The 13,260-nt window shown below is 53.0% G+C and overlaps 1 protein-coding gene across 1 annotated transcript in view; it reads left to right on the plus strand.

Annotated features, from left to right (window-relative positions):
- WDFY4 (WDFY family member 4) overlaps nucleotides 1-13,260 on the plus strand; it is a 267,578-nt gene that overhangs the window by 247,484 nt on the left and 6,834 nt on the right. Inside the window, 6 exon segments of the mRNA XM_014562645.2 lie at nucleotides 2,062-2,153; nucleotides 4,075-4,287; nucleotides 6,734-6,881; nucleotides 7,905-8,089; nucleotides 9,055-9,213; nucleotides 13,073-13,252. Of these exon segments, the coding sequence (XP_014418131.2) occupies nucleotides 2,062-2,153; nucleotides 4,075-4,287; nucleotides 6,734-6,881; nucleotides 7,905-8,089; nucleotides 9,055-9,213; nucleotides 13,073-13,252 (977 nt within the window).

Here is a 13,260-nt window from a genome sequence, read left to right on the forward strand (position 1 = left end):
CTGGCAGCCAGGGAGCAGGAGTCCTTGCTGATAGCTAGGCTGGCACTGCCGTGCTGGATACCCGGGCAAGCCCCAGCCCCTCTCTGGCCCCATTTTCCTCCAGGTCCCACAAACGGGTTAAGTGGGATCCCATGAGCAGAACCCAGAGATGCTGCATCTCCCAGCACAGATTGCTGGGGTGTCTGCGGGCACTCGTCTGGGCATCCTTGGTGGCTCCTCCTCTTTCCTGCCCTCCAGGACCCACCCCAGAGTGAGCCATGCCTTCCTACCTGCTGCTTTAGAGGAGGTCCCCTGGAGACTGTACCTTGGGGGCCTTGACGACACGTATCAGGGCAACTTGTGGAGGAGGGGTGTGTGGTCAGAGCCCCCACAGGGCTCGGCCCTCCCTACCCAGAGGCGGGGGATGGAATCCCCCACCCCGAGGAAGGCACTCACAAACCAACACCAGCGCACACCTGGTGCCCTGGAGCTCCCCTTCCTCAGGGCACCCCTTCTTCCTCCAAACGGCACATGTGGGCCTGCACCTCCAGCCAGACCAGGTGTGGGCCCAGGGGAGCACTGTTGAGGAGATCCAGCCCCCGCCTCAGGCCCTCGCCTCTTGTGTGGCGGTTTGCAGACAGTATGCCAGCGGGGCATTTAAAGCATGCCCGGGCCCAGGAGTCTGAGCCCGTGGATCTTGGTGGCCTCGGCAGTGTTCAGATTCTCAGATCTGTTTCACATGCATCAGGGATATGAAAACCTGAAAATATAAAGGGCATTTCCCATCAGATGTGAGGAGGCCCAGGAAAGGAGTAAGTTGGGGGAGCTGGTGGAAGCTGAATGGAGGGGCTGCCAACCAGCCTGGGGCGAGGGGAGCGCTGGAGGGAGGTGGAGGCGGGCTCTCTGCAGAAGGGGAGGGGCCTAGCTGCATGCCAAGGACCAAGGTATCCCCAGGGAATTCAGGAAAGCAAGTGGCTATTAAGCACTTACTGTATGCAGGCACTTTTTAGGCACTGGGGTTTAGTTGGGTGTCCTGAGGCGGATTGCCCTGAAGGTATAGTTTATACTCTGCGGGCACGGGTATAGAACATATAGACAAATAAATCAGTGAAGTACTGTCCAATCTGATGAGTCCTATAAGGAAAGAAGGTAGGAAAATGGTTCGAGGTGACTCAGGCCCTGTGTCACTCTGGTCCTCAGGAAGGACCCACCTGAGGAGGTGGCAGGTGAGCTGAGACTGCGTGGTGAGAAGGGCCAGGCCAGCCCTGTGGGCCGGGGAGGGAGAAGTGCTTTCACTGCAGCTGCACCGGGAGAGCTCTGGGGGGTTTCAGCAAGACTACGGCTAACTTTTATTGAGCAACCGTCATAGACCTGGAACTAGTCTAGGCACCTTATGTGTACTTTTCTCTTTTAACCCTTATACCAGCCCTGGAAGGCTGCAGGTAGGAAAGGTGACTTCCAAAGAGGTTAAGCAACTTGCTCAAGGTTGTGCAGCTCATAGGAGGGAGAAAGACTCAGGCTGGGAGCCAGACTCCTCTTCTTAATGTCTGGAGGAGCTCCCTCTGAAAACCTGCTGTCTTCACTTTAAAAATGGAGAGTAAAGGCATAAATCATAGAGCTGAATGAAGATTCAGTAAGATGTTGTGTGCCCAGCACCTACCTAGCACAGCGCCCTGGCATGGAGTGAGGTGCTCAGCGTCCCCGGTAGTTGTCATGGTTACTGTTATCGTTTCCTTATTGTTTGGGCACCGTGTACAAGCCCCCAGATGAAGACGCATAGAGCAGAGGGGAGGAAGATGTACAGACAATGATGACACTGTAGTCATTTTATGCGACTTGTGAATCAAGCACAGACACTACCTGGGAAGCAAGGAGGGCCTTGTGGAGGGTGGAAGGGTTAGTGCCCAAATAGGAATATTCAAGGCGGATCCGGTGGGCTGACTTCTGACAGAGGAGGCAGGAAGCAGTATGGCCTTGGCAGGAACTGGCGGACCTGGACAACACAGTGTTTATACCCCCTGGTTCCTAGTCCAGTGTGGGTTCCCATTTATCCCAAACCCTGCCCTTTCTCATCTCATTCAGGCCGTATGCAGGACGGGACAGCGCTGGGGGACGTGCAGCTCCCTCCCTGGGCTGATGGGGACCCTCGGAAGTTCATCAGCCTGCACAGACAGGTGAGCTGAGTGGGATCATAGCCGCATCCCAGTGTCCTGAATGAGGACCTCAGTATGTCCTCAGTGTCGACGGACACTTTCTGTCCAAGCCGAGGGCTACTGCTGAGCACTTCTAAGGCCTTATATGACTGGAGAGCCTTGGGTTGACAGGAAAAGGCTTGGGTTCTGGGCTCTTTTAAGAGCTCCGTTAGGCTTTGTCTTTGTACGCTTTGTTGTGGGACTCGCAGGGGAAAGCAAATCCATATTCTTGTTGGATGGAGGGCAAGTCAGTGTCCTTATTCACCCCTACAGGCAAGGCCAAACCCTGGGCCATACTGCCCAGTATAGATCAGAGAGGGGCTGGAGGCCCAAGGAGCTGGCCGTGGCCAAAGGGTTTTCCAAGAGTAGGGAGGACTTGGCTGATAAGCCCCAGGATCTGGCTACCTTTACCCAGAGAGGCTGATTGGGTAGGGGCCAGACGCCATTTGGGAATACATATCCTGGATCAGATACCTGGGTTAGCATAAATACACGAAAATGTGTTTAACATTATTAGTAACCAGGGAAACATACATCAAAACCACGAGATGCTACTACACACTCACAAGAATGGCTAACATTTAAAAGACTGATAAAATCAAGAGTTAGCAAGGCTGTGGAGTGGCCAGAATTCATCCTGCACTGCTGGTGGGAAAAAAAAAATAGTACAACCACTTTGGAAAATAGCTTGTTTGTTTCTTATAAAGTTGAAGATGCATTTGCCATATCACCCAGGAATTCCACTTGTAGGTACGCACCCAAGAGAAATAAAAATATGTCCACAGAAGAAAAGTATGTACATAAATATTCATCAGTGTTATTTGTACCAGTCAGAAACCAAAAACACCCCACATGACTATCAACTTGTAAATGGATGAACAAATGATACAGCCACACAATGATACTCCATTGCTATTAGTTCGCAATAAAAAGGAACAAATTTTGGATACACGAAGCAACATGGATGAATCTCAAAGGCATTGTCCTAAGCAAAAGAAGCCAAAACCCAAAGCTACGCACTATGGGATTCTATTTTGTGACATGTTGGAAAAGGTAAACTATGGGGACAGAAAGCAGATCAGGGGTTACTAAGGTCTGGAGTAGGAGGTAAGCAAAAAGGAGTGTAAGAGAACTTTTTGAATGGATGTAAATATTCTGTATCTTGATTATGGTGATGACTGACATGACTGCATACGTTTTTCAGGACACATTAAACTACAAGTTTAGGGAAAATTCTATTATACATAAACTGTACTTAAAAAAAAAAATGGGGCAGGCCTGACTAGTAATAATGAAGCTGTGTCCTTTCCTCTGTCTGTCGTTGGCGAGGAGAAAGTTCTCCTGGGGTTTAGCCCTGTCGCTGGAAATTCGGTGACAGCAGGCATCACACCTCCTAAGGCTTTCCGCAGGTGTAGCCTTCTCAAAGCCTTTTTGGCCATATGCCTCAGAAACTTAACCTGACGGAGATGACCTGACTTTCCCAAGCCCAGGTGTAATTCTGCACGTCCCCCCAGAAGATCAGTAAGGGGAACCCAGACAACTCCAAATGATCGTCTGTGGGTTCTGGAGACTAAGCTTTGGAGTTGGGCTCTGCTCAGCAGAAACGGGTGAACTGGGACATCCCAACACTGGTCCACATTTCTTCCGGTTCAGAGTTATTTTATGAACTGGATGGGCTGGTCAGACCCATTTTGCCACTAGCTGGAGGCAGAAATTAGGTGGTCCTTGAGTGGACGGTGTGTCTGCCCGCTTAGTGCGTATCCAGCCCAGGGAGGCATCACTCATCTCTCCTGTGCGGAGCTGCATCCTGAGCCACGTGCCCACTCCTGATCTGGGCAGAGGGCCCATGAGTCCGTTGGGAGGCCTGCGTTTTCATGCTTTCATGCTTGGGTTTTGGTTCCAGGCTTTGGAAAGTGACTTCGTTAGTGCCAACCTCCACCACTGGATAGACCTCATTTTTGGCTACAAGCAGCAGGGGTCAGCCGCAGTGGAGGCTGTTAACACCTTCCACCCCTACTTCTACGGTGACAGAATGGACCTCAGCAGCATCAGTGACCCCCTGATCAGGAACACCATCCTGGGGTTTGTCAGCAACTTTGGGCAGGTGCCCAAACAGGTACGGTATGCTATGTCCTCTGTCTTGCTTTCTCAAAAGAGTGTGTGGAGGGTGAGCTTGGATGGGAGAGAGAGCGAGGAGCATAGAGGCCTGAGAGCCGAAATGGTCCACATCATCTCCCTATGCCTTCAGTGTCAGGGCTTATCCCTCCGTCACCATCTGATGTTGATGGAGGTGAAGACATCGTTAATGACAGTGATGAACGCTAACGTCATTATCGTTATCTGTGACGTGTGTGATAGACACTATGGTAAATCCACAGAATTTAATTCTTTATGTATGTGTCTACCCTCTCAGGTTGTTGGAAAGATCCAATGAGTTAAGACATCAAGTGCTTGAGATATGATAAGCACCCAAGAAATGTTAGTTATGCGTGTGATGACCTTACTGAATTCTCTCATAAGCTCTGGGTATAGGGATTTTTCTTCTACAGATCAGAAAACTGAGGCTCTGAGGGTCTAAATAATAACTTGCCTATAGCTGCACCATTGGCAGGCGGCAGCGGTAGAGCTCCCACCCCATCTGGCTGGCTCCAAAGCCTACGCCATATTGGCACCAGCGTGAGAGCATCCAAGTCCTGCCGGGGCCCCTGGTGAAATGCAGGGGCCTTACGCCGGCCTTTTGCTCTGCTGGCTCCGTTTCCATCCATGTAGTCACATGGCAGTGTGAGTCTGTGCATTCATGTCCCCGTCCTGATGACGGTATACAAGAGAGTTAGGCGCTTATCTAACTGATCCCTGCCCTGTTGATTCTCAGACTTCCATTCAGAGTAGAGATGTTTTATCCCTGAGCACAGCCATCTGGGTGCAGAAGCATGGCCCCACCCAGGAGGCACGCTAGGAAATGAGTGCACAGACCCAGCCAACTCCAGGACCATCCTGAGGAGTGGCCCTCCTCACATGTAACCACGAGGCTTGGGTGGGCTCACCTAATAATATCTCTTCTGCCTGGTCTTACGTGATGTGCTCACGTTTGCTCAGCTCCTAGGTAGGGGAATGTGGAAGGGCCTGAGGGTGACTTGGAGAACAAACCACAATCCAAATGGGGGTTTGGCCAAGGAAGTCTTTGTAGAAAAGAGAGAATTTCAGTGAAGCTTGGGTAGCCAAATGGTTTCATTTCTTTAATTTTTAAAAGAATTGATAATACAGATGAAACAGATGATTCAAAGTAGCAGCTTAAACCATCCAACTGTGTCCTGTATTATAGACTCAGTCCTTCCCCTTAAGCAAAAATATCTTCGCATCGGTGGGATCATGGGGTGCACACAAGGTTAGATTCTGATATTACTTAACAAAATATCATAGGAGCTTGTAAAAAATATTTCTAAAAAATCATCAAGATTAGAATTCCCCAAGCAGTCCCAGCCTGAAGACCAGACTGAAACGCTTCAGGACCGTCCCCTCAAGGGGCCGCGCCTGCGAACGCCGCCACAGGGACCCAGCCTGGGTGCTTTCATTCTTCTGTGCAAAGGAGAACATTCTTTACTTAATGCTCATTTAAAAATCATCATTCTGATTGCTGTTTGTATTGATCACTCGCCCAGCTTTACCAGATCTAGGGCTGTAACCAAACTAAGGCTGCTCTGAGCCTCCCAGGCTGCCGGCTGAGCCCCACGGCTGCCCACGCGCCCTGCCCAGCCGAGGCCAGCTCCCCACACCCCACTCCCCCATCATGGCGCCCAGCGCGTGTTTCCATCTGGGAGCAGAGGAATGTGCCCATGGCTGGAGAGAGCGGCCCGGTCGGGGAGGGGAGGGTGGAGAGCTGGAGCCAGCCCCAGCCGCTCTCTCTGGCCCAGCAGCAAGGATGCTGCCAGGCAGCGTGGCCTCGCAGCTCATGCTTTGTCTGCTTGTGTGAAAAGTTTGGCGTTCGGGGTGATTTGACAGTAGAGATCTAAGAAAAAGGAAACTGAGAAAGGCGGCTAATGAGGTTTGCCTGTGCCCTTGGGAACACTTGAATGGATGCTCTTGAAGAATCGTGTGTTGATGCCCGGATGGCGTGCCTGCAGAGAGTCTGTAAGGAAAAGGAAAACAGTGTGAAAAATAGCTGAAGCAAACGAGGAGACACGTGGTCTAGGGAGGAAAGAGGGCCATTCTGACCCTGTGCTGTGACAGGCAGCTCTCCCAGGAACGGGACTCCTCAGTGAGGTCATCCTTTTCTTGAGCAGCTTGGAGGAGAAGACAGAGCTGGCAACCAGGAGGGCTCTCTACCAGCCCTGCACTGTGACCCCGAGAAAGTAGCTGCCCCTCTGAGCCCCAGGCCCCTCACCTGCATCCTCTAAAGGCTGAACCAGATGGTTCTGTTTATACTCACCTCGCTCAGGGGCAAGCCCAGCCCGGGCAGCGCCCAGAGCAGGGGTGCAGCTGCGACTTCCCCAGGGACGACAACTCCTCTGTCCTTCTGTCCCTAACAACCTTTGTGGGGTGTATCTGTCCCCTTGCCTCTCCAGCTGTTTACTAAACCCCACCCGGCCAGGACCGCTGCCGGGAAGCCTTCCCCTGCAAAGGATGTCTCCGCGCCTGCGAGCCTGCCTGGCCACCCACTGCCCTTTTTCTACTGCCTGCAGTCACTGAGGCCCTCCCAGGTCACAGTCAAAGGTGAGTACCTGGCCCTGCTTTGTTCAGTGTCCTGTCCCGGAGTTGTTTCTTCAGTAACTGGCGTTCCTCTGGAGGTCCAGGGGCACAGACCTGGGCAGGAGGTTGGGGTCTGACTCTGCATGGCTGTGTCTCCAGTCACAGCAGAAATCTGAGGAGGCCTGTGACCTGGGAGTGTCCGGGGCCACCTCTGTTACACCCTGACTTCTGAAGACCCATCCGTCTGTCTCTCTGAGACACACACTCCTCTCTCTCTTTCATGTACACATACACACATGAACACACGTGCTCACACGCACACACACACACCCCTCCTCACCTCCAAAGCCAGGTGAGGAAGCTTCCAGGTTTTGTAAAGGAGGGTAGCAGCTCCCATTCCTCTGCACCTGCAGTCACTATCTCTCTTGAGCACCCAGGGGTGGGGGCTGGCGAGCACTAGCTATAAAAGCATGCACCCCAAGGCAGACGACCTGTCTCTGAGTCTCAGCCCTGCCTCCTAGAGGAGCTCTGTGTGTGTGTGTGTGTGTGTGTGTGTGTGTGTGTGTGAAGTCCAAAGTCCATGTCACCTGGGGTGTGCACTGCTTTGGGGAAGTCTCATTATGTGGAATAACTTTCTGGTCCCAAGGAGTATAAGGTCAGATTTTTCAGGGTTTTTCCTTTTGAAGTCCAAACACAGTGTCCTTGCTAGATACGGTGCCTGGGAGGGGCAGGAAGGGCCGAGCCGCACCCTCTCCCCGACAGCATCCCCTGGCCTGACAGCAGCCCTTAGGGCGGCAGCCCTGAACACCTGCATGGCCACACACTTCATGTGTGCGCTAAGGCGGGGAGGGACCAGAGCCGGGGGCCCCGGCTGGGGCTAGGAAATAATGCAGCCCCCGGAGGAAGGCCCGGGCAGGAGGGCCCCTGATGAGGAGCCGCCCCTGCCTGGGCAGGCGCGTTGCCAGGTCTGCGTTGCCAGCGCGTGGCCCGGCGAAAGCGGGTGTGGCTCTTTGACGTGTAAGCTCCGCTTTACTGATGGGGGGGCAGATATGTACCTCTTCTCTCTAGGCTCGGAATCCCCCAAAGGGGCCATCGGCCACATCGTCCCCACGGAGAAGGCCATCCTGGCTGTGGAGACAAACAAGCTGCTGCTGCCTCCTCACTGGAGCAGGACCTTCAGCTGGGGCTTTGACGACTTCAGCTGCTGCCTGGGGAGCTATGGCTCAGACAAGGTGAGCGGTGCTGGGTGCAGGGTGGCCCCGGGGCCTCGGCCTCCTCCTGGTTGGGGCAGAGGTGTTCAGGGGACCGGCGAGCCCAAGTCAGGCCCACACCCACTTCCTCCTCGTGGCTGGACCCCTAGCCTGGGACTGAGAGCGTTTGGGCAGCTGTGCCAAGGGCCCTCGTGGACCAAACTTCCCCCCACGTTACCGGAAATTGAACTTGTAAGTTAGTGTTGCAGGCTGTCACCTCCACGGTGGTCTCTGTGGCTGGCTGGTCGCATGGCTACACGGAGCTGGCCTGGACTGTCACTCAGTGTGGGTGGGAAGTCCTGGGGGCTTCTCCAGCCCTGGTCGGGGTACAGACTCAGAGGACACATCCTGAGCTTTCAGCTGGCCACCAGACCAAGCCATCTGGTTTTTCGTCCTGCAACCCTGCGTTAGGCCATCCTGTTATTTCTACCTGCTGGCTGTGTCCCCCAACCCCTGCCTCCTTTCCTACCCTCAGTGTCTCCCACCCTATCACGTGGCATGACTTCCTGCCCACCCAGCTCCCTCGCCCTCCTAGGCTTCCCCCACTTCCTTCATGAGACAGCCAGTGAAGTGGGTCCCGGATGTCACCTCCTCCTGAAAGCTCCCCCCGGCTTCCAGAGGAGGTGACATCTGACCTCCCCGGGCTGAGTCACTGGCCTGTGTTCACTATACTCACAGGGCGTTTTTGCTGTGTCCCCACCGCCTCCTGCTGGCTTATCTCTCCCCCACTCTTTGGGTGATGTCAGCTCCTTGGGGACAGGCCTGGATGGCCTGGATTTTGTCACCAGGGCCAGGCTCTTGAACAAGTAACAGTTCCGTCGGTTCCCACAGCACACAGGCCAGCCAGTAGCAGGGTCCAGACCTGCCTGCATCCTCTGTCACCCTCTCCCAGCTCCCTGCCCTGTGCCGGCCCTGGCACGGGCGCTCATCCCACTCACGTCCTGCAGATCCTGATGACGTTCGAGAACTTGGCCGTTTGGGGCCAATGTCTGTGTGCCGTGTGCCCCTCCCCCACGATGATTGTCACCTCCGGGACCAGCGCCGTGGTGTGTGTGTGGGAGCTCAGCATGGCCAAAGGCCGCCCCACAGGCCTGCACCTCAAGCAGGTACGGGGCCTCGGGCAGGTGGGGTGGCTCGGGCAGGTGCAATGGCCTGGGCAGGTGGGGTGCCCTGGCATGTTCCAACTCCCTGACCCCCGAAAGCCCTGCCTCTGCCTGGAGCAGAGAACACGGTGAAGCACTGAGAGCGGCAGGCGGCTCTGCATCATTCGAGGGCACCGTTTCCATGCCCTTGGGTGGACCTGACAAGCACACAGAGCCAGTGCGTCCATGGAGACCCACACCTCAGTGAGAGATGCTGCTCACACATCAGGGCCAGTGAAATCGGGGTTTTGTTTGTTTGTTTTGCACTAGGGGACATGTTTGAGCATTTGTCACGGGCACTTTTATGTAAATGGCCTCATTTTACTTCCTCAACAGCCCTGTAAAGTCCGTCCCATTATCATCCCTCCTTTACTGGTGAATAATCCGGTGCAAGGCTTTGTCCAGGCTCAGAGCCAGAAAAATGAGACTGTCTCAGAACAGGGGTGGTTGTGGCAGCAGCAGAGCGAGTGGAAGCCGGGGGCAGGGGACTCGTTCTGGCCCTACCTCACAAAGCACCGCCATGCAGGACAGTGAACAGAGCGGCACTGCTGCTTGCTTAAGACTGTCCTTTCCTTGTAATCTTGGAAAGCAGGCACTGTTATTCCCGCATTCAGATGAGGAAACTGAGCCTCAAAAAGGTCAGGTTTGCATTTTTAATCTAGGTTTGTCTAGCGCTCAACTTCATACTTTCCCCTGCATACACTTGAACTTGCCGGAGAATACCACTAGGGGACACGCCCAGCTCCACAATGCAGTTCACTTGTATCTCTGGTCTTTAATTATCCGTATGGCCCCCAAATAACAAAACAAAGAACCAAACAGACAGAAAACATTAATCACACAAGGCCCACCACTGACCGGGTCTCCTAAACTGGGCACATCTCACTGGAACTGACTCTGGGTTTCTCTAGTTGCTTTCTCAGTCCCTCAGGTCTCCTCAGAGCTTGCCCTTGTCCCCAGTGCCACCCCTAGCTCACGTGTGGTTCCTGGCAGGCGCTCCGTAAACGTGAGGTGAGGGAATAAAAGGGTCAGTGCCCAGGTTGCTGGTTAATCCTGCAGAAGCGGTGGCACCTGCTGAGAGGGGCTGTGCCAGTCAAGGGTCAAGGGCAGGCTGTCTTCAGCGGAACTCAGAGGAAGTCCTCCCCAGCCAGCCTGGAGTTCCTGGCTTTATCACGCCTTCACATTCCTGAGCTAAGCCAAGAGGCTGTGCACTGCCATTACCGGTGTGGAGCGCCCCCCCTCTCCCAGGCATCACTCCGGGGACAGGGGAGATCCAGCCCAACCCCGAAGCTGCCTTGGGGCGCCAGGGAAATGATCCCCTCCCCACCACTGCTCCAAGGTCCTGTTTAGCGGTGAAGTTGCACCATAAAAGCCCAGTATTGACAACATAAGACGTAATTTATCCTCCTCTCCTAGATCTAAATCAAGAGGAAAAGTATGTGGAATCCCACATGCTCTTACTTCCTAAGCAAAATAAAACACTTCGTCAGTTACCTACAGAGGCTGACATGGCCTTGGAGAGCCCCCACACCAGCAGCTGCTCCGAGAATGGTGTCTGCCCTGTAGACAGAGAAGTTACCATTAAATAGCTTCATTAACAGTTTTTTTAAAAGTGTTTTATTTCTAAAGATGTTACAACATTGAAGATGAATTTCAAATTCATTTCAAAGTTGAACAATTCTCTATAATCCCTATAAACGTTTTCAGTGTTGCATACTACCCTCCCCAGATATTCATATTTACACCATTCTGATCATTGTGTAGATATGTTGATTCTGTTTTCATCCCACCTGTCAAGTTGTTTCTGCTTTTCTACAGTCTCTGTAATTTATATTTCAATTGTTTCATATTATTTCACCTCCATAAAATTACATTTCAATTGTTTTATGTCAATGCACCACAGTTTAATAAACCATTTCTTCTAAAACTAGACAATTATATTGCTTCCAAGCTTTAACCATTTTAAATTGTGCTGTGGAAGACATCTCGTAAAGATTGCTGTTTGCTTTTGATTAATTGTTTTCTTAAAATACATTTCAAGAAAGTTCTATGGTTTTCCAATGGCACCACAATTAATTAGGAGCACCCATTTCACCACAATATATCCAGAATGGGGAATTTTTTTCCAGATTTTTTTTAATTTATTTTTTGCTACTTTAGTTAGATATGATACACGAATTATTTCACTTGGCCATGGAGAGAGGTATTATCCTGAGAAAACAGAAAAGCCAATGGAGAACGTTGAAAATTACATTCCTCGTTCATTTTTTTTCCCAGGCCTTTCCAGATCGGGGGTGATGTCCCTGCCTCCCGGGCTGGTGGATGGTGGGTGCCGGTGGGTGCCTGTGCGTGCGGGCTGCTGCCCTCACTCTCAGAGCCTCCCCCGTGAAAGCAGCAGTCCGGCTCCAGGAATGGACAGCACACATGGGCCCTGGGCTCACAGCTTCTCCCGGAATCCCCAGCCCTTACGCTTGGGTCCCCCGGCCAGCACTCTTTGGAGCTGTCCTGTCCCCTGTAATCAGAACGTAGCCATCAGACTTAGTTTGTTCTGGGAAGACCACCAGAACGCTCCTGCCAAATCCTCTGCTTCCCTCTGTTCATTTACACAGTCTCCACTTACCTAAGAGGACCACAGCCTTCTTCCGTGGGTCACACCTAGAGCCTTGCCAGTACCATCTAGTTGGTGCCATGTGCAGGCCCATGGCACACACATGGGAATCTGAGGCAGAACTTTTAAATTGCTGTGACCAGGCCAAGTGACAGCTTTGAAAAATGATGCTCAGCCTTGTTGACCCAAATGAGTGAGCGATGACTGTCCTGAGAGAGCAAGTTTCCCACTAGGTAAGCCAGGGCAGTCACACTTCAGAACGCCACCTCTGCAGTGCTCGGGCTGATTCCAGAGGACACGTGTGTGCGTGACAGCTCGCAGACCAGGCTTACCTGGCAGCTTCTGGGACAGTTGTGATGGAAACCCCGCCGTTGCCAGCAGCAGTGGGCCTGGAAGTACCAGTTTGCCTGGCAGGCTCCCCAGGCCCTCAGGAACATGTCCCCGGGGAGCAAGGCCTTTGGCCGGATCTCGACCTATAGCCATCTATAAGCCAAACCAGTCCCTGCACAGGCCAAACTGAGGACCAAAACCATGGCCATGAGTCACCACCACACCCCCCCGCCCCACTGCCCAGCCTCATGGCCAGACTGGATGTGAACCCAGATTCTTCGGACTTAAAAGAGTCACACAACTTTTTAACTATGACCTGACCTCCCTGCCTTGTTTCCAGTTTAGTTTCCAGGGGCACGTATGCTTCTGAGGCTCCCTTAATGTGATGCTCAAACTTGAGCGTGCGTGAAAATTCCCTGGGCAGCTTGTGAAAACCCAGGTTATGGCCCTCAGCCCCAGAGTTTCTGATTCAGTAGGTCTGGGTGGGGCCCAAGAATTTACCTGTCTGGCAAGTTCCCAGATGATGCTTGTGCTGCTGGTTGGAAAACCGCACGTTGCAAATCTGTGCTATTGCCGATTAATAGGGATTTGTGCTGCTTCATGAGGCCGGACAAATTTAGGAGACTACAGAGCACAAGGATGCTCTCCCCAGCTGAGCCTCAACCCTAGAAAGGGATGTTGCTGAGAGGCCAGGCACAGACTCATGACTATGCACACACGTGGACACACACACACACAAACAGATCACAGGCTTTGGAATGACTGAATCACTCTGAATCTCTGTTTCCTCATCTGGAGCCCAACAGTAAGAGAGTGTGGAATATCTCCCCAGGGAGCTGGATTAAGGGTCCCTCTCATAACCTGTGCTTCCGTGTCTGTCCCTAGGCCCTGTATGGGCACACCCAGGCTGTCACATGCCTGGCAGCATCAGTCGCCTTCAACCTCCTGGTGAGTGGCTCCCAAGACTGCACCTGCACCCTGTGGGACCTGGACCACCTCACGCACGTAGCCCGCCTGCCTGCCCACAGGGAGGGCGTGTCTGCCATTGCCATCAGCGACGTCTCGGTGAGGCC

This window comes from Camelus ferus, chromosome 11 (assembly GCF_009834535.1).
Source record: "Camelus ferus isolate YT-003-E chromosome 11, BCGSAC_Cfer_1.0, whole genome shotgun sequence".
NCBI lineage: Eukaryota > Metazoa > Chordata > Mammalia > Artiodactyla > Camelidae > Camelus > Camelus ferus.